This window comes from Nicotiana tomentosiformis, chromosome 8 (genome assembly GCF_000390325.3).
Source record: "Nicotiana tomentosiformis chromosome 8, ASM39032v3, whole genome shotgun sequence".
Classification (NCBI taxonomy): Eukaryota; Viridiplantae; Streptophyta; class Magnoliopsida; order Solanales; family Solanaceae; genus Nicotiana; species Nicotiana tomentosiformis.
Window position 1 is genome coordinate 58,181,969 of NC_090819.1, and position 27,858 is coordinate 58,209,826.

At 35.9% G+C, this 27,858-nt stretch overlaps 2 protein-coding genes across 3 annotated transcripts; one reads left to right on the plus strand and one right to left on the minus strand.

Annotated features, from left to right (window-relative positions):
* The first annotated feature begins 9,736 nt into the window (after positions 1-9,736).
* On the plus strand, positions 9,737-14,200 carry LOC104093239 (probable inactive shikimate kinase like 2, chloroplastic). Its single transcript, XM_009598966.4, has 8 exons — positions 9,737-10,000; positions 10,820-11,007; positions 11,086-11,280; positions 11,736-11,797; positions 12,131-12,197; positions 12,280-12,398; positions 13,333-13,509; positions 13,894-14,200. Exons 1-8 carry the CDS (start codon positions 9,779-9,781, stop codon positions 14,001-14,003), a joined length of 1,140 nt encoding a protein of 379 aa, XP_009597261.1. The 5' UTR covers positions 9,737-9,778; the 3' UTR covers positions 14,004-14,200.
* A 1,247-nt stretch (positions 14,201-15,447) lies between these two features.
* LOC104093238 (inactive poly [ADP-ribose] polymerase RCD1-like) lies at positions 15,448-24,829 on the minus strand. 2 transcript variants are annotated; one of them, XM_009598965.4, is made up of 8 exons: positions 24,402-24,805; positions 22,974-23,095; positions 21,390-22,633; positions 20,740-20,981; positions 19,495-19,592; positions 18,243-18,419; positions 18,027-18,122; positions 15,448-15,759 (listed from the first exon to the last, which is right to left on the minus strand). In XM_009598965.4, exons 3-8 carry the CDS (start codon positions 22,508-22,510, stop codon positions 15,712-15,714), a joined length of 1,782 nt encoding a protein of 593 aa, XP_009597260.1. In that variant the 5' UTR covers positions 22,511-22,633; positions 22,974-23,095; positions 24,402-24,805; the 3' UTR covers positions 15,448-15,711. The 2 variants fall into 2 exon arrangements, with proteins under 2 accessions (XP_009597260.1, XP_070038467.1); XM_070182366.1 differs by lacking the exons at positions 15,448-15,759; positions 18,027-18,122; positions 18,243-18,419 and adding an exon at positions 18,618-19,403 and having other exon boundaries at positions 24,402-24,829.
* Between the last annotated feature and the right edge of the window lie 3,029 nt (positions 24,830-27,858).

Here is a 27,858-nt window from a genome sequence, read left to right on the forward strand (position 1 = left end):
ATGCAGGTGGTTACATAACAGACAGTGTTGATCGCAGTTAGTGGTACATCATTATCTTCCCAGCAGACTCGGTGAGCCCCATTTCATTTCGGGGTCATGTATTGTACCTTTTGTTTATATTGTGGTCACTTTTTGAGGTATAACCAGGGCCTTGTTGCCGGCACCATCTTTACTCTCTTTTGTATCTTTAGAGGCTCCATAGACACTATGTGTGTTGTATATGGGTGTTGGGAATGTTAAACCAGTTATGTTGTGTTTGATCACTTTTTCCATTCGATCTATAAGAAATATGTATTTTTAGACTTAAAGGCGCAATGGCTTATCAAACGATTTAGAATCGTATGTATGAACTTCCTGCTGTATAATTTATGAAATCATGTATTTTCTTGATCATGGGTGAATTTGGTAGAAAGAATCTAAGAGGCTTGCTCAACCGGGTTTACTCAGCTGAGCGTCGATCGCGCTCCTCGATTTTGGGGCGTGACACTTAGTCTCATGCGATGAAGGCAGTGTTTATCCTTATGCAATAATAGAGGCAGTGCTTAGCCTCGTGCAAGGAATGGAGATAGTGCTTAGTCTCATGCAAAGAAAGGCAGTGCTTAGCCTTATGCAAAAATGAAGACAGTGCTCAGTCTCATGCAAGGAAAGGCAATGCTTAGTGCATTAATGGAGGCAGTGCTTAGCCTCATGCAAGGAATGAAGACAGTGCTTAGCCTCATGCAAAGAAAGGAAGTACTTAGCCTTATGCAATAATGGAGACAATGCTTAGTCTCATGCAAAGAATGGAGACAGTCTTTAGTCTCATACAAGGAAAGGCAATGCTTAGCCTTATGAAATAATAGAGACAATGCTTAGTCTCAGGCAAAGAATGGAGACAGTGTTTAGTATCATGCAAGGAAAGGCAGTGCTTAGTCTTATGCAATAATGGAGACAATGCTTAGTCTCATGCAAAGAATGGAGACAGTGTTTAGTCTCATGCAACGAAAGGCAATGCTTTGCCTTATGCAATAATGGAGACAGTGCTTAGTCTCATGCAAAAAATGGAGACAGTGTTTAGTCTCATGCAAGAAAGGTGGGGTTTAGCCTTATGCGGTGATGAGGGCAGTACTTAGCACTATGCAAGAAGAGCAATGATTGAATGTGAGATGGCAAAGTATTTCTTAGCTTGATGCATTTGCATTTGGCAACTTTTGTCGATGTAAAGATAGTAATCTTGTTGTGTGTATATATTTGCAGATGTTTTTGTTACGTCCATCGTGCCTGCATCCAAAGAAAAATTGTGAGTTTGGAGGGGGGAAGGTTGGTTCGTGCTCTCGGTTCCTTGCTTTGCCTTTGCTCTTGTCTTGAGGTCTATTGTAGAAAAATAAAATTTTCGAAAAACATGCATTTGTGATAAATCATTTGTAGTGGTTTGAAATATGTGATAATGCCTGAGAGTAAACAATTTTGATGAATTGGCGACTGTGACACGCTTTTGAGACATTGCAACCTCCTTAACTCAGAATTTTGAGGATCCTCCTCAAAATTTTGCCCCAGTTTAAATGCATACTTCTGGCGATACATTCCTTGGCGACTCTAAACATGATGAGATCGGGCGAGCTCGAGATCTTGCCCTAGTTTCTAACCATGCGGTGGAATGAAGATTTTGTTATGATATGACCGAACCCACAGGGCTGCCTACGTATCCCCTCTTAAATGGGAATCAGGCCAAGCGTAGTTCAGGTTATATCAAATAAAAAGTGCGAACATAATCTTAAACATATATCTCTTGACTACGTCTGAATTGATAGATTTTGGCCATATCTCTCCATCCATCTCTGCAATTATAAGTGCTCCTCCTGTCAGTACTCGGTGAACCATGTAAGGTCCTTGCCAGTTGGGTGAGAATTTCCCCTTTGCTTCATCATGATGTGGGAAGATCGGTTTCAGTACTAGTTGCCCCAGTGTGAATTGCCTTGACCTAACCTTCTTGTTAAAAGCTCTTGCCATTCTGTTCTGGTAGAGTTGACCGTGACACACTGCGTTCATTATTTTACCATCAATGAGAGCTAGTTGTTCATACCGGTTCTGTACCCATTCTGCGTCGCTGAGCTCGGCTTCTTGTATGATTCATAAGGAAGGGATCTCCACTTCGGCAGGAATAATGGCTTCAGTACCGTAAACCAGTAGATAGGGAGTTGCCCCGGTTGATGTACGAACTGTGTTTCGATACCAGAGTAAAACAAATGGTAGAGTTTCGTGCCATTATTTGTAGTTGTCCACCATTTTCCTCAATATCTTCTTGATGTTCTTATTGGCGGCCTCTACATCTCCATTCATTTGCGACCTGTATGCTGTGAAATTCTTATGCTTGATCTTGAATGTTTCACACATGGCTTTCATCATATCACTATTGAGATTGGCGGCATTGTCAGTGATAATTGACTCAGGTACTCCAAATCGACAAACAATGTGATCCCAGACAAAATTTGCTACGACCATTTTAGTCACAGCCTAATAGGACGCAGCTTCAACCCATTATGTGAAGTAGTCTATAGCCACCAAAATGAACCTATGTTCGTTTGAAGTAGCGGGTTCAATTGGTCCGATGACATCCATGCCCCAAGCAGAGAAAGGCCAGGGCGAACTTGTTACATTGAGTTCATTGGGCGGCACTCGTATCATATCAGCATGTATCTAGCATTGGTAACACTTTTGAACATATTTTATGCAGTCTATTTCCATAGTCTTCCAGATATACCCTGCTCTTAATATCTTCTTGGCCAAAATGAAATCGTTCATATGAAGTCGCGTCCTTCTTGGTGCCTGATTTTTTTTTCAAGACTTTGGATAGGTTCATTTAGTTTTTTGGAACTTGTGTGCAAAGTTTGGTTAGAATCCGGAAGGTTTAGTTATGATTTGGATGTGTTTGGCAGAGTTAGAAAGTTTGGAAGTTAAGAGGTGGATTTTGGTTGTCGATTCTTTGTTTTGATATTAGTTATGGTATTCTGGGCATTTGGATATATTTGGATAGGGTATTAGGAATTATTGGTATGATTAGACGGGGGATCAGGAGGCTCGGGTGTGTTTGAGGATGGTTTCGGATCACTTGGGAATGGTTTGGCAGTTCTGGTTCTGGTGCATCGCACCTACGGAGGTTTGAGCACAGGTGCGAAGTCGCACTTATGATGGTTCTGTCGTATTTGTAAAATTGGGTTGGTCTGAGGATTTGTTGCTTCTGCGGATATAGGAGCACAGGTGCAATGTCGCACCTTCAGGGATTATGCGCCTGCCTGAGAAGATGGGCAAGCATGAGGAATTGCACACATACGATAGTTTGGACGCACCTGCGTAGCCGCAGATACAGAAGGTTCACTGCAAATGCGAAGGCTGGCAGCATAAGTGAAGCTTGCAGATGCGAGCATGGGCTCGTAGAAGCGGTATCGCAGATGCGATGATTTTGACCGCAGATGCGAAATGCTTGACATAAGGGTTTTAAGTCGAATTTTAGCCAATTTTTCACTATTTTGAGTTTTAGAGCTCAGTAAGAGGCGGTTTTGGAAGGGAATTTTACCATAATTTTTAGTGTAAGTAATTTCTACTTGATTTTGATTATATATCTTGTTTTCCATGGATTTATACACTTAGATTATGGGATTTGAAAGAGAAATATGGGGGGGATTTCTACAATTTAAGAGAGTATAATTTGGGGAATTGAGGGTCGATTTGGACTCGATTTTGAAATTTAATCAAATATTTGGATTCGTGGGGCTATGGGTATTCAGGATCTACCCCATGACTTGGGTTTTGACCATGTGGGCCCGAGTTAACTTTTTGACTTTTGGGGATTTGATTAAAAATTGAAGCTTTATAGTTTGGAATTGGTTCCTATGACTTTATTTGAAACTATTGAGTTGTATTTGACTAGATTCGAGTCGTTTGGAGTTGGATCTGGACGAATTAGGCTGTTGTTGATTATTTTAAGCTTCCCGAATGGAGGTAAGTAACTTGTCTATCCTTATTAGAGAAAATTCTCCCCATATGTGATGTATTTGCTACTTGTTGCTCGATTTAGGAGCCACATATATGCGAGGTGATGAGCATATATGCGTAGCTAGGATTTTTACCATATCTAGTAGAGTTGGCTTATGTTATGCCTCATTTGGATTATGTGAAGTTATTATCCATGATTCAATTGATTCTATGACTACGTGAAAGTTCTTAATAACAACAACAACAACCCAGTGTAATCCCACAAGTGGGGTCTGTTGAGGGTAGTAAGTACGCAGACCTTACCCCTACCCCGAGAAGTAGAGAGGCTATTTTCGAAAGATCCTCTGCTCAAGAAGACGAACAGAGACAATAAATCAGTACCATCAACATAAATCATAGAAATTGTAACAGGAACATAAGGACCAGAAAATAGATGAAAAACAATAACAGTAACATGCTTAATGTTAAAACTTATTGAATTGCGCAAAAAGGATTATTTTTCTATGTTGAGCTTTATTATAAATCTGTAGTGATACACTTATTTTTTTTGCTCCATGATTTGGTGGTTTCTATGGCCTAAATAACTCATGTTAAATAATATGATTAAACTTGTACATGCTTAAATAACTTATTGTGTTGTTACGATAAATTGAATTACATGAGTAGCCATAAGCATCTTTTAGCTATATGAGCTTTTATCTGCATTCCTATTGTTATGTCTGGTACTTCTTTATTATATTGTCTTATACAAATATGCATGAGCCGAGAGTTGGTTATTAAGGAAAGTTCATAATTTTGGCACTACGGAAACTATAAGCGGATATTGATTATTGGTTATTGATCATTAATTGTAAAATAATTAACATTTGGATGTGGATTCGTCCTTTCGGTGTCAGGTGATTATCCATATTACCTTAGGCCCTCTGAGCGTAGGCACGTGGGATTTTTGGTGCTAGTTGGACACATGACTTGTGTCAGGCACATGGATTTGTGCTGTGAAGTGTTCAGAAAGGATCCTGAGTATGCAATACATACATATATATATATATATATATATATATATATTATGCAGTGGTTTGATATAAATGTTGTTGACATGTATCATGTCTTGATGTGAGGATCGAAGTGTTGATATCTTAATTGATCTCCTTATTTGTAAAGTATGCCTAATTCCGTATGAACTATGTTTCTGAGCTTTCGTACTCATTTGATGATGCCATGCTTTATTTTGTATAGTATTTATACTTTCACCTGATTATTGGACTATTAGTTAGTGTCGATATAGATCCCTCGCCACTACTTCTTCGAAGCTAGACTTAATACTTAGTGAGTATGGTGATTTTGTACTCATACTATACTTCTGCAAATATTTGTACAGGATCTGAAGCTGGTATTACCGGTGTTCATCCAGCAGAGTAGGAGATATTTGTGGAGACTTTGTGGTGAGTTATTTTACTTGATCTGATCCATAGCACATGGAGTCTCGTTCCCTACTTATCTGTTCAGTATACCTATTTCTTTCTAACAGACATTGTTATTTAGTTTAGACTCTTTCTCCTTATTAATACTTGTGATAGTTGACATATCAGGTTTTTGGCATTATAGACAAATGTGGTCGTATTTAGATCATGTCTCATATATTTACATTTATGACATTGGTTTTGAGACTATTTTTGCTTTCGTAATACATCATATTTTTGTTAAAGATTTAGATATTCTACTTTATTTATGGTTGATTGAGTGTTGTCTTTCCTAGCGAGTGGGTTGGGCACCATCACGATCTTTGGCGGGATTTTGGATCATGACATATATAGGTAACTCTAATAACAAGGTAGGATGTACATAAATAACAGTAGAAAAAAAGATAGAATGCACATAAGTAACAATAACAGACAAGGCAGGATGTACCTAAGTAACAATAACAGACAAATTAGATTGCACATAAGCAACAACAACAAACAAGGAAAAACGTACATGGGTAACGTTAACAATCAAGGTATAATACATATACGTGTATATGAGGAAAAGATAAATACTATACAATACATGTCTCTCATCCTCACCTGTATAGAAACATATTCCATGCACTCGCATCTTCACCTGCACGGAAACACTCGTTGTACCAATATCATATCAAATCGCACGGAAATATATGTCATGCTATTATCACTTTTCCTCACAGTACGAAAATATCCATCGTGTAATACTACTCATCCTCATAGCATGGAAGCACTTGTCATGCAATATCACTCATATTCTCACCAAGTATATGTATATCAGTACCACGTAAGGTAGGATGTACAAATTCAATCAAGATGAATGAGTAAGTATAACACAACTCGTGAGAGACGACCGTAACTATCGCACAAATAGGCAAGTCAACATTTCGAGAGCCGTTTTATCCAAGTATCGCAACACAGTCTACACATAATCTTTGACATGATTAAGAAAGATCAAGGAGCAAGAAAATGACAGGTATAGATATGTGATCGTAATATAATAAATGACTACGATCAAATCAAGTATATCAAGAGTCTCAATATTAGTCCATCATGATAATTTAAGATGTCATACGTTTAAACATGATTTCTAACATGAATAATTATACTCATTTAGTTTTAGAAGCAAATGAAATATAAGTCAAGAAGATCACAAGGTTCAACAAGGTACAAAGAAGCATATAATCTACCCCCAACATGGATAATCCTGGCACATGCATATACGCTCGTTACCTCAAATATGTATCATCCCCACATATAGCAAACAATATCATTTATTAGGAAAAATTTTCTCAAACCAAAGTTAGGTAAGACACTTACCTTATTACGAAATAAGTTTAACAATCCAATACCGCTTTCCTCAAAATACTCTTCAAAACGATCAAAACCTAGTTAAATATCATCTATGAAAGTCAAATAATGCTAAAGAAAACATCTTCAATCAATAAAGGTTCAATCTTTGATGAAATTTTAAAAGCCAATAAAAATTTAACCCGTACACACATGGTCTAAATCTGAAATCAAGATCAAATTTCGATGACCCATTCTTCTCCGAGTTAAAATATATAATTAGTTTCAACAACCGACCTCAAATTGAGGTCAAAATTTCCAAAATTATCTCTATTAAGTTCAAACCCAAAAAACTAATTTTTACAATTTAAAATCCTAGATTTAGGGGTAAAAATCTACGCTGAATCATGATATATAATCAAAACTAAGTTAAAAGTACTAACCTTAGAAGTTGGAAAGAATATCCTCACAAAAATTGCCTCCTTATGAAGTCTATGTCTCAAAAAATAAAAAAGAACAAACCAATTCCAAAACCCTTCTTAACCCAGTTGCATATGTCGCAAATGCGAACAAAATCATCGCAAATGCAAAGAAGTGATCGCAAATGCAAACTCCCAGCCGCAAATACGGCTCTGCCTTCGCAATTGCGACACGACTCCCCCCCCCCCCCAAATGCAAAGTTTTATTCGCAAATGTGAAACTCATGTTTGCGAATTGGTCACCACAAATGTGGTAACATCGGCATCAATAATGGATAATTCTTCTAAAATAGTCTGAAACTATCCTGAAACTCATCAGAGCCCTCCTGGGACCCCATCTAATTATCCCATCAAGTCTATATACCTAACACGAGCTTGCTCTAAGGCTCAAAACACTAAAATAACATCAAAACAAGGAATCAAGTATCAAACCAAGAATTTTAAAAGTTTTAAAGTTCAAATTTTTAACTTTCGACTAGAATCGCCAAAATAACCTCGGGTCACCTGAGACCCAAATCAAACATACGTACAAGTGTGAAATCATCATGGAAAGCTAATGGACCCATCAAATCACCAATTCGGGATTGTTTACTCAAAAGTCAAACATTGATCAACTCCAATGAGAATTCTTCTTCCAAAACTCTGGTAAACCTCTCAGAAATCAAAACCAACCACACACGCAAGTCATAAAATATCAAATGAACCTACTTGAAGTTTCATATCGCAGAACGAAGTGCTAAAACTTAAAACGACCAATTGGTTCATTACATGAATATAGCACCTTATTCATATCATCTATGGTGTCGAATCTACCCACAAAAAACCCCCTCATTATGATAATAGACTTTACGTATAGCTGAGAAATTCCATTGAGAGGCGATAAACCTCTCTATAGTACCAATTGAAGGGGTATTTCCTACTATATAAAGAATAATTACTTTTCTCCATTTTTGTTCCATGCCTCTACATTCTCATAACACAGTTTAATCATATTGACTCATTCCTGAATGATAGTAGCCCCAATGTTCAAACTCATACCCCTTGAAGCCATCCTATTTTCCCCAAAATAATTTTGCATATGCATTACCATCAGTATTAGTGTTTTGAGTATTTACCTTTTGAGTATCTTCTATCACATCACCCCACGGTTCGCGCTTCTCCTTATCAACCTGGTTTGTATTCTCTAATGTACTTAAAACTACAGCTGAAGCTAAACTCTACAATCATGTGTTCCCCTTTGCCGTACTCCCATGTTGCTTCTGCTTGTTCCTTTTCGGAGTTAGATTACTACTATTTGTCCTAGCCAAAATCCCTAATGGTGATTTGCAGCAATTGGAGGAAAATTATTGTCAATTAGATCTAATTCACTTGTCTCTGCATTTTCTATCTCCACCACTTTCTGAAATTCCTCTGAAATTACCTCTGGAGTTGAGTTATGCCCACTACCCCTAGCTGAAGCCCCCGACGGTGATTTAGCAACTATAGGAACTAATTACATTCTTTGTCCACTCATATCTCCGCTACCAGTACCTACTAGAGTTCTTCGTCGGTCTTCCTCTGCCCACGACGGCCACGGTGAAGGATAGCAAGTTCACCTATCTTGCGTCGAGAGTGAAGAGGAAAACATGTACTGGGCTCCTCAATACTATAATGAATGTTGTCAAATAGTGCATGTATATAGTAACAAGGGGAAGTAACCATTTTTCTCATTGTTCTCCACTTGACCATTTCCTTAGCTCTTGGAAGGAATATAGCATTCTCTTGAAAATCTAGATTACATCTTTTGAATTCTCGATTGAAATCCTCTTTTATGAAAATAGTTATATTTGTTTATAGTGATAGTGTTCGAATAACTTGGGCGTACCTTAATTAATTTTACCAGGTACTAGTACCCGGTGACAATAGTTTGTGTTTACAAAGGTAAGGTCTTTTTTCCCAATGAACTCGTGGCCAATCAAAGAAATTTTGTGTCTGTTTTCATCCACGTGCTTTCCTTTATACCTTACATCAGAATATAATGAGGATCCAATAGAAACTAAAATGGAAATGCCAATAGAGCATTATTAAATCACTATCTCCTTATGGCTTAATATGATTGTGTTTCAAGAAACAGAGCAAGGTAGAAGTACCAGATACTTAAGAATTTAAATCCTCTTCTCCCTTAAGTATATTAATGTTTCATTTTCCCTTAATACGGGTTTGAGTTACATTTGAAATAATATAATTAAATTGTAATTCACTAAGGGTGTAACCACGTCCAAAAACGGTTGTGGGATCTCTTCATCCTTAACTAGATATTTGGGTTTGAGTCTTGAGAATATAACCGCCTTTGCTAAAGAGCACTTTATCTGGTAAAGTAAAATTTCCTAATGCAAATTTGGATTAGTCGTGCCCAAAATCAGGACATTGAGGGGGAAACCCAAAAAAAAGGAAATTAAAACGGAAGTAAGCACACTTTAATCAAACTAACGGGAGCTTTCAGTAAATTCTCAAAAAAATCCTAAATTTCTTATCTTCTCCATTTCCGCAGAAGCAAACATGGCTTCTTCTTCAGCAGCTCTCTGTTTTCTTTCTCCAAATCCCATTAAAGTTTCACTATCATTTCCAAAGAGTTTTTCTTGTTCTTCAAAACCTACATTCCCAGCAACTGCAAGCTTTTATTCAGCAATTCCTCGTTTAAGTTACAGCAACTTCAAGAAACTCAATGCCCTTCACTGCAGCAATCTTCCTACTGCTTCCACAAATAACACTCAGTACGAGGTAACTTTGTGTTCATTAAGTGCATGTATACTCTAGTCATCGACCCATTTGAGAAATTCATAAGCAGACTATGTTGCTGTAGTTGGTCCAAAGAACATGTCCAACTTTCCATTGTTTTCAATCAAATACAGAGTAGTCCAGAAATACATCCTAAGTCTAATTGTTAATGTGTATCTTTATCAGGGAAGAATAACGGCTGGCAGAAGAATATCAACATCACACACCACACAACAAGAAATGAATAGAAAATGAAGTTTAGGCGCAAACCCTAGAAAATGCATTATCACATTCATATGTGAAAATTATATTGATACTTTTACTGAGTTGATTGGCTTTATAATTTACATGCTAACGTGTAAAATACTTAAATACAGGATTTATCCAACAGCATACTAGTAACTATGATTATGTTCTTCGCATTTGGTAGTAAACTCTTAGAGGCTGTTTGGTTGGTGAAATAAGCATATTTATTTTGCCGCATACATTTTAGGACTAATTAATACATTGTTTGGTTACTTGTTTTCTTCTCCGCATAAGACTCTATGTATTGTTTTATGCAGGGTAGAATGTGGACTAAGAATAAGGGTATTGGTAATACATGGGTTAAAATAAAAAAGGACAACAATTACCTTTCACTCTTCAGATTTGTTTTTCATTTTCTTTGAAAATATCCCATAAGAAATGATCTCCATATTATAGTCCACATACTACTTATCCTTGTATTCGAACCAAACGACCCCTTAAGGTAGTGTCAGCTCCCTCTGAACTTCAGAATGAATTAGCTTCTCTTTACCGACCCAATTGTGAAACTTATTGCAGTTTTGTGATGGCTCTTCTGAGGTGGAGTTGAGATTAGAACTTGGGCAGGGAGATGTAACTCCTAAGGAGATATATGTAGATGCAAATGAAAGTTCTTTAGCAATTAGAGTAGAGCAATCTGGAATTATTCGGACTCTCATGGAAACCAGCACTCTGTATGAGAAGATAAAGCCTGCAGAGACAATATGGTAAAACACAAACAAAATCTTACTACACATGTTATATCCTTGCGCAAACATTTGCTGAAATAAATTGTTACGTGCCAGGTACATAGACGACGATCAATTAGTAATTAGCTTGAAGAAGCAAAACTCTGAGTTGAAATGGCCTGACATTGTGGAGTCTTGGGAGTCCCTAAGTGCTGGAATTACACAACTCCTTAGAGGAACTTCAATATACTTAGTTGGGGAATCGACTGAAATCAACCAGAGGATTGCTCGAGAACTGGCTGTTGGACTAGGGTATGTATGTTCCTCACTTTAATGAGTAAAAGCTAATGCAACATGCTGTGAGGGAGCCAGGGGGTGCAGGCGCTGGCATCTACTGCCTGCCCTTTCTTTTGTTAATATTTTATCGTCAAATTTGGAAGAACTTGTAAAAAACAAACCTTCAAAGATATACCTCTCCCCAAAAAGTAGATACTTCACCTTAATTCCATTTTCTAAATATGTTGCACCCGCTATGTGTTTATATGTGATATATTGGTCCTCTTTCACCAAACATAGGCGGAAAGGTGTGCATGAATCATATTAACTAGCCTGTATAGTGGTTTTCTTTAATTATCAATTTTTTCACTTAACAAAAGAGTTGGATTGGTTGCATTTCCTTCTTCCGATCATCCTTTTAAGCTAAATTATATCATTTCCACATTCAACATCATCTTCTAAAAACTTTGTTCAACTCTTATGGTGGTTAGGTACACCCCTCTTAGTACTATGGAGCTGCTAGAAGTATATGCCAAGCAACCAATTGATTCATGTGAGTTACATCCGTTTTTTCTCTTTGCAGAAGGAGATAGCTATCGATAAGTAATAAATTTACAAGGAAAAGCAATAGAAAAAAAAAAGTGTTTACAAGGAAGATCAGAACTATCGTGATTGAACATGGATAAACCGAATAACTAGGGAAGAGAGATAAAGAAAATACTGGGGCATGCAAATCTATGGAAACATTTAATTTGCTTTGTATCATGAAGATGTCATACACGCAACACTCGTTTCTCATGCATTCAAAGGCATAGTATCCCTTTGCCTCCCTTCACCCAAAGATCCTTTTTTCCTCTTTATTCAATTGTTTCCTAACCCATTCCAGGGGTAAATGAGGAGGGGTCTGATGCTGTAGCAGAAGCAGAAAGTGTTATACTAGAGAGTCTCAGTAGGTATTCACTTTGTCTTGTATGCCTTTCTCGTTTCACTTGGTATTGAGAAGTAGAAATATATTATATTTGATTCTTGTTTTAGCCATGCCCGTGCTGTTATTGCAACCTTGGGAGGGAAGAGAGGTGCCGCTGGAAGAGCAAACCAATGGAGGCATCTTTTTGCTGGATTCACAGTCTGGCTTTCCCTATCTGAAGCCACAGGTTAGGAAACTAAACTCTCTCTCCCCTTCATTTGGATGTATTGTATGTTTTACAAGCCACTCCATTGTTATATATTGCTATTTTCTGTCTATCCATGAGTTTCCATTCTCTTTATTTAGATAGTCTAGGAGTGTCACAATACATATTTATTAAAACGGCATTTATTTTCTAGGGTGTGGGGGGAGGAGGGAAGCAGGAATTGAGAACTTAATTGTACATCGTAAAACGTGGCTTTTCTACGATTGCTGAAAGTTGTTACTTGGTTTCATAGTATGTTGGCTTATTTGACACGCAAAACTATACCATTTTGTTGGTCACAAGTCACATTGAACCGTGGACTTGTTTGTTTAAGCTGTGTCCCCTAACAAGCTATGTGGAAAGTAACTCTTTCTTTGACTGCAATATGAATTTTAGTGTCTACTTCTCTCTCTTTAAATGATATATGGAGTGAATGCTGCTTCGAATCAAATCCTGTGAAATGATGAACTAAGATTAAAGTTTATCTCGCTATGAGTTTTCTTAGTTGACAAGCCAAGATCGGCATGCACATGTTCAACTTACTTTAGAGACATAAGTCGTCATGAGTGTTCCCTGTAGACTACAAATGAAAGGAGAAAAATAACAAAAACTAGTCTACCTCTAGAAATCTTTTCTTAAACAGAAATAAGTTGCATATTTCTTTATCTGACTCCCTTTCGAGTCTTGCGATTGCTAAAAACATCTGTCTATTGTAGAAACTATACAATTCCTGACCGAGATATGAACTTGAGAACAAAATAGAAACTGAGATATAAATAAATTTCTCCTATGTACAATTACCGAGTGCACCTCTAAATTATAATGGGAAATGTGTTCTGTTTCTTAAGCTGGTCTTTCATCTAAGATAAGTCTTGTTATGTATTTTAAGCTGGTCTTTGTCTGATATCAACTGCAGATGAAGAATCTGCAAAAGAGGAAGCAAAAAGGAACATGCAAGATAGTGGTCGAGGTTATCCTAATGCTGAAGTGGTAGTAAAGCTCGGAGGTTGGGACCCTAACTATTCAAAGTCAGTAGCTCAGGCTGTGCTTAGTGCACTTAAGTGCTTAATTTTGGCAGATAAAGACCTTCCAGGTACACTGCATTTCATAACCATGCTTCCTACACCTAGTTGTTATGAACTTTGAATTTATTGTGGATAGGCTTATTCTCTTTCCAAAAGGCAGAAAAAGAAAGAAAAAATTATATAACATAGATGGTAAAGGAGCTTGCGCAAGTGTAATGAGTTAAACATGTGCTTAGCATTATTATCAGTATGTTGAGTAAACTTTTTTTATATTTCCTTCCATAACACTGTTCATAATGTACATGGTAATACATATATATATACAGCTAATATGAGAATCATACGCTAATGGTCTAGCATTACAAAGAAAGAGCCCCTTTGCCTTGACATGAATTGGAAGTTTGTACAAGCTTGTCATGTGATTTGTTATTTTGTTTTCTTCTATTCTGAAGGAAAAAAGAGTTTATACATCAGGTTGGGCTGCAGAGGTGATTGGCCAGACATCAAACCACCCGGTTGGGACCCGTCAAGCAGCCCTGATGTATCTTCTCCCTCCTCATAGCAGAGTCACAGTATGTATGCATTTAATTGTAACTATTTCCCTCACCTTTTCCCCTTTTTATTTTTTTGTATCAATATATGATATAATAGGAACTTAGTCCTTGAGGGGCATCAACTTGGGTGTTGTCCACATTCTTTATATGAACTGTAAGAAAGGTTTTGGCTTCGCTTGGACAAGACCGATTCATTGTCCAGAAATTTTGCCCTGAAAAAATGTGTGGTTCAGACGAAATTTGAAACATATTCGTTCAAACTACGTGACCCCCACTATTAGTATCATTCATTTCGGAAGTTGGCCCGAAAATACGCGTCACATCAATGTATGTTCAAGAGTTTTTTAAAGAGGGAAGTAAAGTACAAGAACGTTATACTGCAAGTAAAACAAGAGTCTTAGGCAACTCAGGTCACACATCGCAAATCGCGAATGACCAATTGCACCTTGAGCTTAAAAGTGATTATAATACAATGCCTTTATGTATATAAATTTTATTCTCTTCAAGGCTAGGGAAGAGGAGATAATTACGCCGGGGGATTGGGGGGAGGAAGAAATCGGCCACGTCGTCCCCGCTAAAACCAATCTTTTGCTCTTGTAACTTCTGCGAGTTTTTGACCAATATCATCTTTGTTGTATCACCTAATCTTTCGTTACATCCTCATAATATACCATTTAACATGGAACATCCCTAAAGTTTTCCAAACCAAACCAAAAAACCGTCCCTCCATCAAATTTTACATACATTACTAACTGCCTTCTTCTCTTACATGTACTTTATCTTTCACAACATTAAAGATGGAAAAAAACTGACTTCACAACATTAAACCAGCGAAAAAGGCCCTCCCTTCTCCGGATTTTCTAACATGTCATCTTGAAATCCGGCATGAGATCAGTTTCTTCCACCTGAAGTGCAAAAAGGATTTAAAAAAAAAAAAAAAAAAAACATAAGCTATTTCCGGAAGTAGGGAACTAGTGATAGCCGTCGAAGAAAAAGACTCGTCATTCCGTTGCATGTACTGAAATATCTTTTCCAGAAGATGAATCCAACAGCAAGACTTTGAACCTTAAAAAGAAATGTACACGTGAAAATTTAGTACTACTAATTATGGTCCAAGTCAGAACTCAAAAGCAAATCGTCACTTTCGCTGTTGGGTGCTTGGACAGAGAACAGCAAAAGCGAGTGGCTATGTTGGAAACAACCAAGTCTTCACCTAATCTGATACATAGGTATGGCCGGTGAACGCGTCCGAGAAAGCTAGCCATCATAAATTAAAACTTTCAGGAGGATGGGAACTTTTTAAAGAAAAAGATAAAGTGCATGTGAGAGATGGCGATATTTAGAAATGGAATACGGAGGGATGTTTTTGGTTTAGCATTGGAAAACTTGAAGGATGTTTCATGCAGTTAAAGATTATGAGGATGTAATGAAAGTTTAATGATACAAGGATGATAATGGTCAAAAACTCTGAACTTCTGCCATACATCAATTATTGCCATCACAGATAGGAGAGAATGCAAGGCGCATATAAAAGAACAAAAGGGGCAAGTTCTGACACCAGTGCTCATAGTCACAAAAGAGTCGAAGAAATTCAACCTACATTAACTACCAACAAAAGGAAAAAAAAAAAAAAAAAACTAGAGCTTGCATGATCGTTAAAGGTAGAGCTGTTGACCACCAAGCAGCAAACCACCATTCTGGCACCAGCCTCAACAATTAAGCTCCGCTTGGCACACTTGAAGAGCACACTGATGCTGAAGACGGCTGCAAACACAAGGATAGGTTTTTCAGACCTAAAATCACCATTTCTATACAATTCCATTCAGTAGCCTGCAGCTACGAACTGCATATCCATATATCTACCAACAGTATCTTAAATAAATCCCACCACATGAAAGAAGCCAAAAGAGACAACAGAGAAGACAACAAAAAAGATAAAACTAGAAAATATATATTAATACAAAATTTTCATCAAGAATATATTAATAATAACATGCCGAGAACAAAATAAACCCAGGCCTCATCACCTCACCCATCAGCCATCGGTAAAAAGATGAAAATTGCAACAAATCGTAAGTGATAGAAGGTTGTATGTGTGACTGATCTTCCTTAAGAAGATGCTTTTAACGAAGAGGTTCGTGGATTCGGGACCTCACACATTTCACCCATACCTCTGAGAAAGTCCAATTTGAGATTTGATTGTAAAACGTAAAACACATTTACTATCTCCTCTAGTATAATAAAAAATTAAAAATATGCAGCCCTCCCCTAGGTTAAATAAATGTATACTTGGAGCCAAAATTGCACCTAACCCCACTCAATTAATTTTTATGAATCCTACCAAGATCTAATCTTGTTTTCGTGGTACAGTAAAAACAGATCTACTCTATTCTTGAATCAAAAACTGATATAATGAATGCATGGAAAAGATGGGAGTGAACCGTTTTAGAGAATTTCACATGCCTGCATTCCCTACAAAATCCACGATACAAGAGAAACAAATGTCCCAACCTTGAATTTTTTTCCTATTGTCAGTGTAACTAAAGATATGCCTTACCCTTTTAATGGGCCTTAAGCGGCGGATATCCGGATTACTCAAGCCCAGAGCGGGTATCGAACACTGGGTGGGAAACAAAAATAAAACAGAAAAAGATTTACTTTACATATTGACTTGTATCAGCTATTTTTAATCCATTTCATTAGAAATAGCTGTCACGTAAACAAGATAAAAATTCCCATATTCTCCCAGCATATGACTCAAAAAAATGCTTGGCACTGCCGTCCTTTGATTGGAATTTTCTATTACAACTTTTTAAATCAAACTTCATATCTATTATTGTCAAAAGAAAAGAAATGGGAAAGACACCCCTCTAAGCCAAATTTATTTGAGTACTCCCATATGGCCCAGTAAGAGGAGTTGGAACCATATGGCACCTTAAAGAACTCATTTACGAGTTTTTGGTTTCGAGAAAAAAAATCAAATTGACTTCTTATATAGTGCCAAGCAATAAAGTAATAGTTGGTGGAGGAAAGCAATATAATGTGGATCCCTTTTTGAAAGACACAACAGGAAAGTAGTATTTTAATTTAAATGACGGTGCAGGACAATTATTTAGGGAGAGGAAGAGCAGCACAAATTATTTCTTCCAGTAACATATCTGGAAAAAGATGTCCAAGATAACCTCAAGTGGCTGAAAAGAAGAGTATGAAAAGGGGGGGATTTAAGATGTACAAATTTTACATGACCTCGCTTGTTAAGGGGAGATTAGGGTCGATCATCATTCAAAAGAAAATGTTTCTTCTACTACTACTGACACCAGTTACATTGCATGTCCTGCCGGACAATTCAAACAGCTGAGCGACAATGTAATCAAAGTGATAACGTCTATGTAATGTAGCGTTTATATTCTAACTTATTAAAGGTTTTGAAATGACCACATTCTTACTATGATTTTAAGATAATTTCATCCATTAATGCAGAGTGGGAAAGTAGTAATAACACTAAAGGATTTTTCGTAGTCCTCTTGTTGCATCCCTGCTGATAAAAAAAACACATAGGAATTTCATAATGCCTTCACTGTAAATGCGCTCGGTACTTACGAACATTCCCATTAGAAGTATCACATCACTATCAAAGATTCACTTCTTAGAAGAAAAAAATCTAAAAAATAAGGGACACCAATATAATAATTTTGCCACAACAGGTGTATTTTAAAAAGTTAGTACCACCACTAACATAAACAATCAGATCAGCCATAAAGAGAAAACAGCGAAGTCTCGATAGACTTTGAACTAGAGGATAGAATCTTGCACCAAAAAAGAAATACAACATAAGCAAATACACAAGCCACCTAAGCTAAGAGCAACCATTGTTCCCACTTCTATTAAACTCAAAATCAATGTATAGCAACCATTGTTCCCACTTCTATTAAACTCAAAATCAATGTATCAATTCAAGACGTGTTTTTGTCAACAAACATCCAGCCTAAGGTACCAAATTATATATGGATAGAAGCACATTCTTAGCATACCTTGCATTGGAGATTGGTCACGGTAGACTTCAGTACCTGATCACCCACTATCAATCTCAACTTTTTAATGAAATCATTCCGTGTAATTTTCTTGCTCTAAGCAAAAAACAAAACGAGAGAAATTTAGGGAGCAGGAAGAATGTTTTAAATGAAAATTGTTAGACACAACTGTCAACACAATGAAAATTGTTAGACACAACTGTCAACACAACATACCCTGAACAAATCATAGTGTGCATGAACCAATTTCATATCTTTAGGAGCAACTTTAGCTGAAATAGCTCCAAATAACATAGAGAAAGGCATCCAGGGAGATTTGGGAGCTTTATTTGTACTTATACCAGCATCATGGGATTGCTGTAGGTTGTTTACAAACTGATATTGCTGACAATTCTGCTAACCGAATAAAACCGGAAATGTTAAACAAGGACATAAACTTATTCAGAAGGTTAGGTTAAAACACAAGGAAATTCACATGCTTTCTAAATGTTGCACGTGAACAATAAAATTCTTTAAAGAACAAACAAAATCGAGCAAAAAAGAGAACTTTTCCAAAAAAAAATCCAACACTAGAAGAATGGAGAGAGAGGCTAAGATTAGAAAATTTCTTTAGACTCGGCCATTCGTTAAGAGTTAAACAGTTCAAATAATAAAAAAGGCAACTTTGCCTATCCGCCTAATAGTTTATATACGTAGATGTGCTCTCTAAAGCAATTGCATCAGCAATTTCATTAACATGTGTCACATCAATGTATGTCAGAAGCCAAAAGAAAAAATTTATCACCCAGTTCGCTTCCTATTTTGTCAAGATATCTTCATACCAGATGCTCCTTTAGCTAAAACTTGAGAACACTCCTTCACTGGAAACTACAAATCGTTTATTAATCCAGATCTAGGAAACAACTTAAAGAGGGAAACAGGAAACTAGATCATTCTCTTTCTTCCTATAGTAAGATCACCGTAAGCGAGGAGATCAAGTGCAACCATGCTTGATATTCAACCATTTCAGTTCTCTTAATGATCAAATTTTAGAATCCATATATTCTCTGAGAAGCTAACTTTAGTCCACCTCATTCAAGTTGGGAAGGTCTGACTGTCTATGAATATTCATATATAGGCAACAATCTGCGCTGCAGGAAATCTTGTCAAACCTCATATTGCAACTTCTTGTGCAGACCCGAAGCAGAGAAATACAATCTCAAGTTAAAGCTCAATTTCTGAAGAGGAAAGCACATAAGGAATCCACTGGATGTTATCAACTTGTGCCAGCAGAAGCACTTTGTGTTGCTCCACATTGGTGTAGTAAGGGAAATAGGACTCGTAGTAGCTACTTTTCCCTCCAAATAATCTCTGTTCGCCTTATAATATTAGCAAAGACTAATAGCAAAGACAATTTCTCAGTTTTCTTTCTTTGTTTTTCTGCTATAGGGATGGGGTGGGGTGAGGGGTAAGTCAAATGAAAGATTACCAATTCCGTAGGCAATTTATTCAAGTCCAACTGCTCCTCAGATCCCTGAGAAGTAACTCCGGAGACATCAAGCCTACTTTCTTCCCTTATTGGAGCTCCTGGGAAATAAAATGCAAACTCAGAGCCACTTTTGAAAATAGATTAGCTAAACAAACTCTACCAACGTACGATTATTTGAACCTGAAAATTACTCAATCCGAACGTCAACCATCACACAGTAGTAATAGTGTAATTTGACAAGCATAATTACTGATTGGCGCATTAAAACCAACATAAGATTGTGTTATGACTACTATTTCTTTCTTTCTTTTTCTCGGATGAATAAAGCAAAAAGTATGTTGTAAAGAAGTGTAACAACCTCTTCTCTTTTTACTTTAAATACCCTTAAGCCGCGAATAGTTATGATTGCAAGTTAATGTCTTTTTGAATTATGATAAGCTGACTACTTGTGGACCTTCACCATAATGAAATAGTTTCTACGTATTAAAATAGTGCATCATGATACTTAAAAGATATCAAGTTTAAGTCCTGAAGAGCCCATAAAATATCATTGACATGTAATTCAAAGCAATTCAGCAATTTAACATCACAACGATGACATTCAGAGCCTCAATGGTTTAGAATCTAGATCCTTCACCGGGTGCCACTAGAAATTGAACAATCACATAGCAAAGTTAAGAAACTTATGTCATTATCATAGTGACCATCTTCCTACAACTTTAAAGGTGAGAAACACCACCTGATAATTGTTAAAAAAGCTAAAGAGTTATTTCCAAATAATAAATGACGGAGCTCCACCTGATGATAATCTTTACAAGGATCCAACACCTAAGACAACTTGTGTTGAATCTTTTCTCAATGAGCAAATATCTCAAAATTCCATCTTTATCTTATATTTACGATAGAAAAATTAGAGAAACCCATAACATGATGGCCAAAGCAGTGCGATAATCCAATTTTATTATGTTATGTGGTCAAGTATAGTAATTTCTATAAAGCAAATCTTTTAAAAGGGAAATAGGTCCCAAACTAGAATTAATAGATACTTCTGAGAGATTTCACAGCTAAAACGACAGCCAAAACTCTTTGTTACTTTAAAGTTAGAAGTACCACACAACTCAAAATAACACAGGAAATGGTGCAGTTTCTCTTTAAGGAAAGGTGTATAATCAATGCATTTTTATATTCTATACCATTCATGATATTGTGACATTAAAATGTATGGAAAAGGAGATAAATAGACACCTTGTGCTCCTGAAGACATCCTGAAGCTCACAACATACTCCGGATATATGTGTGTATTCATATTCATATTCCAAACAGTATAATACGTAGGATTCTCCAAATCATCAACACCACTATCATATTTCTCATCACTCGGATGAGATTGTTTAGTACCAAAATGCAAAAGTTCTTCATTGCCCAAAATGACACGACAAAGAACCATGTAACGAACGCCATTTTCGTCAACATCACAACTAGCGGCACTGATAAAGACAAAGAAAAAAGAAAAGCAAAAATTGCTGAAGTTAGATTGTCCTGAAAGATATCAGTGAATAAAGGGCCATTTTTCTTTCTTCTTTTGGGTTTGGGGATTTGGTGTGTGTGTTTGGGGGAGGGGGTGTCTTATTAAATATCCAGAGATGATACTATAATCACACCAAAATAAGTGTTTGAAAACAGCATTGTTATCTTTAAGTTGCAAGGCTCTTTTTTTCCCTTTTAATCTCCTGGAAGTCCGTAAACTAATTTGGAACTATATAATCACAAAGATTAATGACCTCCATTAAGCTACTGCATGAATTTTAAAACCAACCTAAGATCATGATATTGTAACTCCAAACAATAATGAAATCATCAATAAAAATGACATTATATTACGAAGTATATCCAACCTTTTAGAGGCACGGTCCTGTGCAATGAGGTGCACTCCTACTCCAAGATTAGTATTCTGTCCAGATGACCCATGCATAAGGCCATAATTCATAATTGTACATACAAGCTCTTTGGAAGCGGCAAGCCAAGCATACCGAACATTGGAATTTCCACGATAATTTTGGGTTATCTCAACCAGCTTCTCAAACAGTTCCAGGCGACTTCTCAAATATTTACTTGAACATTGACTTACTTTGACTATATCCACTTTATAGATGCCATTTACTCCCTTAACAAACATATTTTTAACAGATTCTGCATCCACCAACTTTAGTGCATCTTCTAATTTAGGAGACAGAATTTCCTGATTCTGTTGATTGTCTACAACTATTTCCATTTTTGCATCAGAAATTTTATCATCAGCAAATTCTTGATTATCTTTAAAAGGATTGACTTTAGTCTTTTTATAACTGACATTTGACTCCTCCACGCATTCTTCCAAATTGCAATTATTCGGTCCATGAAAGTCTATTTCAAGATGCAACTTGATTTTAGTTGCCCTATCCGGCTCAGCAGTGCTGAAATCATCAGTTCTCTGTGACTGGATGTCAAAGTTGTCATGCATTTTACAACTGACGAGACATAACTCGGGGAAGAAACAGCCACCTGCTTCATCTATCCAGGCGATAGGTTTCTCTAAACCAGTTATCAGATCTACCTGAATCATATACAGAATATCAAGGATTACATGAAAGCAACCACAATTCACCTCAATCACAGCCTTCTTTGCACGGAAGTCTTCTTTAACTAAACGAATAATATCTTCAGGGAAATCATTCCATTCACCATTTTGATGAAACAAAACACGTTGTGGCAGTCCACTTTTCATGAAATTTGAGTAGTTCTTAGGTATCAATTTCCTGAGATGTGATCTGCAATTAGACTCACAGCCAACAGTCCTTTTTCTCTTCCCAAGCTTGTTATAGAAAGAGCTACAGTTTAGTTGAAATATTAGCTCCTCAAGCTTCTCACTGCGGGCTCCAACTATACGTGCCACACACTGAGATGCCACTTCACTATTTGAGTTGTCTGCAGCAGTCCTACGGCCATTATCTAACACTTTAACCCAGCTTGACTCCATTTATCTACAGGCAACTACTATTTACAAATTTTTAACAGAAAGACTATATCCTAGACTAGTATCACGCAAGTCTGCCATAACAAATTCCGGAGAAGCCACATTAAGGAGAATGAAATGCAAAACCTGGCAGGAAAAACAAAAGCAATTAGGGAGTCATTCATTAAAAATAGAAAAGACGAGATATCTCTTCATATGAACTACACGACACTCACCATAATGGAACATAGCATAGTTCATAAACTACGTAGCTCAAATAATCTAACACCAACTGAATAACAGAAAATCCTGAACTCTAGCAATAAAAGTAAATTTCACTCCTTTTCGAAGAAATAGAGGTATTTCCACTCTGTAATGCTAATGCATATAACTCAAGTACCTCATTTATTTACTTCCCGCAAGTGAAATACCAGTAAAAAAAATTTTAATAATGCATATGGAATATAGCTAACTTTGAGAAACCTACCATATTCTGCAATAAGTGGCCATCTCGGCAGAGGCTCGTTGTCTCCATAATGCTGGTATGTCAAGTCAACGAATTTCCTTTGCACAAAGGTAAACTTAGAAAGCTAATCTAATTCACCTCCGCTGAAAACATAACTTCGTCAATATTAACGATTTAAAAAATACAAAAATAAATGCTGAACTAAAATTTCCAAATATTATAAACCAATAAATAAAGAAAACAGAAATAACAAAATGGTCTATCACTATCTTTCAAACAAAAATTCAAGATAAGCATTAGCATTACTCTCAAATCTCTCATTACGACTTAAACTTCAGTTAATATTAGGCAGTGAATGAACAACTGGAAAACAGCTACATTGCCTTTTCATGGTTTTTCCTTTTTGGTTTCAACGGACCTTATCTTGAATTGACCTTAAAATAAGCATACACATAATCACAAAAAATGGACCGAACACTACATATATAATATACGTAACATGTTATTAAGAAAACAACAACAAGAACAGACCCAGTGTAATCCCACAAGTGGAGTCCATGGAGAATAGTGTATACGCAGAATATATGTAGTATAAGTAAGTCCCGCCAAAGGGTGTATCCTATCGGTTGGTGACACCACGATTAAGAGTGCAAACGACCAAGGTTCTAATCCAAAGCCTCGACCGGACAGTTAACAGCTATTGTAGTAAGTACCCTATGGGATGGCCGAGCTGCGCTAGCGTCGCCCTTATTTTATATACATGTGTGTATTTACATATATATGTTTTTGCCAACCTAGTCCATGGTTTTAGTAGGTTAGCAAAGCTATCATTTTTAAGTTCACTAAATAACAGTGCCAGCACATTAAAAATATGGACATTTTTGCCTTTCACCCGTCCTAAATTTAGTCGGATGCCTCTCTAGAAAAGATTTTCAGCTCTTTTTTCTGTCTACCTTTGCTCATATAACATAAAGAAGTTCCCTCATGTAACCACTTGGCTTAAATGTAAAAATATAAGCTATAGTACTAAAATGACAAAGGTAACTTAAAGGGCAAATTTGAGAACTTAAAAAAATGGGAACATGTCAGCCTATTAAATCCATGTTATACAACGGCAAATATATCATAATTATGTACCAAATAAAAGTCCAGCAAAAATTAAATGAAATTATCATAAAATGCTGCACAAAATTCAGTAAAAATTCAAATCAATTCATCGTAAATAAGGTAGCAAGCAAAAAGTTCCAAAAATCTCATAAATTAGCAAAAATATATCGTAAAAATATTTACCACAAATTAATTTCAGAAAAGAAGAAAAAACAAGATCCAACCCGATCTACCCGGAACAAAGCAAATCGAAACATATCAGATACAGATCTAAACAGTGAAAGAAAAAACTGTTTAAAGAAAAAAAGAAAAATAGTCTAACCAAGCTTTAACAGATTCTACCTTTCATTGATTAAACGTAGTCGTCTTTGTCGTCGTCTCGGAAGAAGTAAACGCTACAGAGGTTACGGAGAAGGAAACAAAGCAGAACACAGCAGGTCACGAGACGACGACGTTCAGACGGAGATGATATTCAATTGCTACTGAAATTCAACATCTAAATTAATAAAGAAAAATAGTTATATAGTTTGTGAGAATTTCAACTCTTTGAATATCTAGATTTGTAGTTTGCTTGGGCGAAAAGAAAGAGAAAATAAACAAAACTATTTTGAGCGAAAATGGAAGGAAGGAGCGAAAGGTCGGCGACCTTACCTTGTAGCTTCGAAGATTGAAGGTACATAGGTAAGTTGTGTTTTTCGGGTAACACTAGTAAACGATATCGTTTAGTTACTGAAAATATGTGGACGACGTCGTTATTATGCTTCGTCGTTTTGCGCACTTTAACCTTTTGTCAGAGTTTGTCGTTTATGTAGAGTGAAAGGATTTTCTTTTTTCTTAAGCATCTTGTGTCCAAAATTTACATTTGTTAGTTAAGGCTTGTTTGGATGGTTGTTACATATTCTATTGCATCGTATTATTTTTTAAATAAAATATTTATTTTAATTATTACTTAAATTTTATCGTATCGTATCGTTAAATTCAATAACGAAAAGTGTCACTTTATGGAACGATGAATTTGGTGTGGCACCATTATTTTCTTGCTTTTTTCTCTCATCTTGTCCCTTCCTTATTATTAAATAATCATATTTTATCATTTATTCCACTTTTTATATAATAATTCTATTTTGTATCCTTTTTTCTTTGTAATATTGCAAGTTTATTATTCATATTGTTGGTGCATGACATCATGAAACAACGGCAAACAATACAAACTATCCAAACATTGTATCCATCAAACAATACAATACAATGCAGTATAATACAATAAGATACATTATGAAACGACATGTAACAAAAATCCAAATAAGTTGTTAGTCATTAACATTTTCCGTCAAAGTTATTGTTCATTTTTTTTAGCTTGAATTAGAAATACTTAATTAAAAGGAAGATCATTCAATTTTTGCAATAAATCTTTTCACATTTATAAATATTTAAGATTACTTGTCACTTGACGAGAAATTACATTTAATTAATTCTCAATCTTATGTAACTATGAGAATTATTCATGTCACAATTTACTTGTCAGTTTTTGTAGGAATTAATTTAGTTAAATTTGAAACTAATTCTACATACAATAACAATTCCAATATAGTCCCATTATTTGAAAATTTTATGAAAGTGTTATAAATTAAAAGATCTCATTTGAGAATAAATATATTTAAGATTATTAATGTTGGAAGCAAAAGTTAAGAACTATTCCGAGAACAATTATGAATAGCGAACGACACTAAGCTAATTTTTGGAGTAGTATTGCTGTTTGAGGAAGGAGGAATGACGAGTATTTGGCATATAAAAATTTATCGTACTCTATCAAATTATAGTAAAGTAAAGTATCATCACGCAAAGATTGAATATTCTATTCTAAAGATTTATATTACCTTGACTTAGTATTTGAGAGAATCAAATTAGTAAATATCAGTTATAGTGTATTAAAATTAGATTTCTCGAAATAAGAAGAACCATAAGAAAATATATTAAATAAATAAGATACGTAAAATTCTCAATGTGACCTTAATAATATGGCATTCTTGTTTTAAGAGATTCTAAAGTAATATTTATTTATTTCTAATACAAATATATTTTTAGTCTGAAGTAATCTATTAACAAAATACTTCTAGATTATATTTGTTAATTGACTAGTAATTTAACAAAGAAAATCTCGTTTTGCATAGTAAAAACTTCTTTCAAATATTTCTACTCTCGCGTATTAGAATAGTCAAGATCTTGAAGATGTTGTATCACCTAAATATTATATTCCTTAATTGTCCGTATTATTCTTTGCTTCTTTCGAATGCAAGGATTAATACAAAATATGTTAAGAAATAAAATAGATAGATATGACAATATTTATTACTCAAGAACCTGACCTTTCGACATATATAAATATAAAATTTCAGATCAAGCACCAATTGAAACATGAATATCATTATAATAACTTGTCAAAGTTCATACGATAATTATCGAACGGAACAAACTTTAACACATGGAGAAAATATTACTATATATAAGTAGTAGGCTTAAGTAAAACCTCACAGACAAGAAAATAAAAAAATAGGACAACACTGATATTACAACTTTGAAATAGGAAAGAGAGTCTAGAGATAAAGTTGATTTTGTTACTACTGTAACTAAGAATTTCTCCTTTAATTCTCCGCTAACTCCCCCCTCTAAGAAGCTCAAAATATATGTATTTATAGTTATTTTTCTTTGGCAAGTCAATTGTACACTTGAGGATTTTGGTTTTCAACTTGGCAAGTAGTCTATGCTACTTTCTTGATGAAGTGAATACTTTGTTCTTTTTTCATTTTCTCCATTGTTGATTTATATATGATATCAACTATGAACTTTCGATCTTTAGCTTCCTTCTAGTCCAAGACATGATTACAAGTAGTGATTTGGTGACTTTTCTGCTAATTTTATTATTTCATGCAACATAAATAGAGGATTAGTACCATATTTTGGATATTACAACAAACTTTATGCATGATATATTTCTCTTTATCAAGGAAGCTGTATACGGGTAAAATCAAGCTCATGGTGTACCCTAACTTTCGACAAGATAAGCATGGCTCGAGATATGGCAATAAGGGACCGAAATCGAGTCAAAGTCCCACCGGACTAGAACCCGGGAGCATGATGCCTGCTTTCGAGGATATCGAGACCATGATCCCGGAATCGGTCCTAGCCTCGAACGACTTTGATGAACATCGTCATACAATCTATCATAGCCAATAGAAGGCCGAAATATCCGTGACCAGCCGAATGTTATGGCGGAAATCTGGGCACTTATCGATAAGGAACCGGCAATCAGCGAATCAGAAGATTTTTTACCTTTTATAGAGTTATACCTAAAATAGGACTCTCCTACTATATAAATGGGGTCTAATAATTCATTTGACACATTGTAACACGTACTCAAAAGCAATACATTATTATTTTCTCTGTCTTTAAGCTCTTGTTTTTCTGTTTATCGACATCGGTCGTGGTGAGCCCGACTCGAGGGCAATTATTTCATCAAGGCTGAAATTATCCAACTTGTGTGGTATTTATCTTATCTTTATTTACCCAATAACAACTTAATTTATCGCTTTATGTCAAGTTAATCCGCGCATCCTTAAAACCACTTACAAATTTAATTGTTATCCGATTTTGAGGGTAAACAGTTTAGTGCCCACCGTGGGGCTAAGGATAATAGCGGCAATTTGATACAAATTCCCGTAACACACCCTATTTTACACTTATTCTTTGAAGTGTCTTTGATTCCAGGTTAAAATCAAAATGTCAAACCCACAGTCTGCCC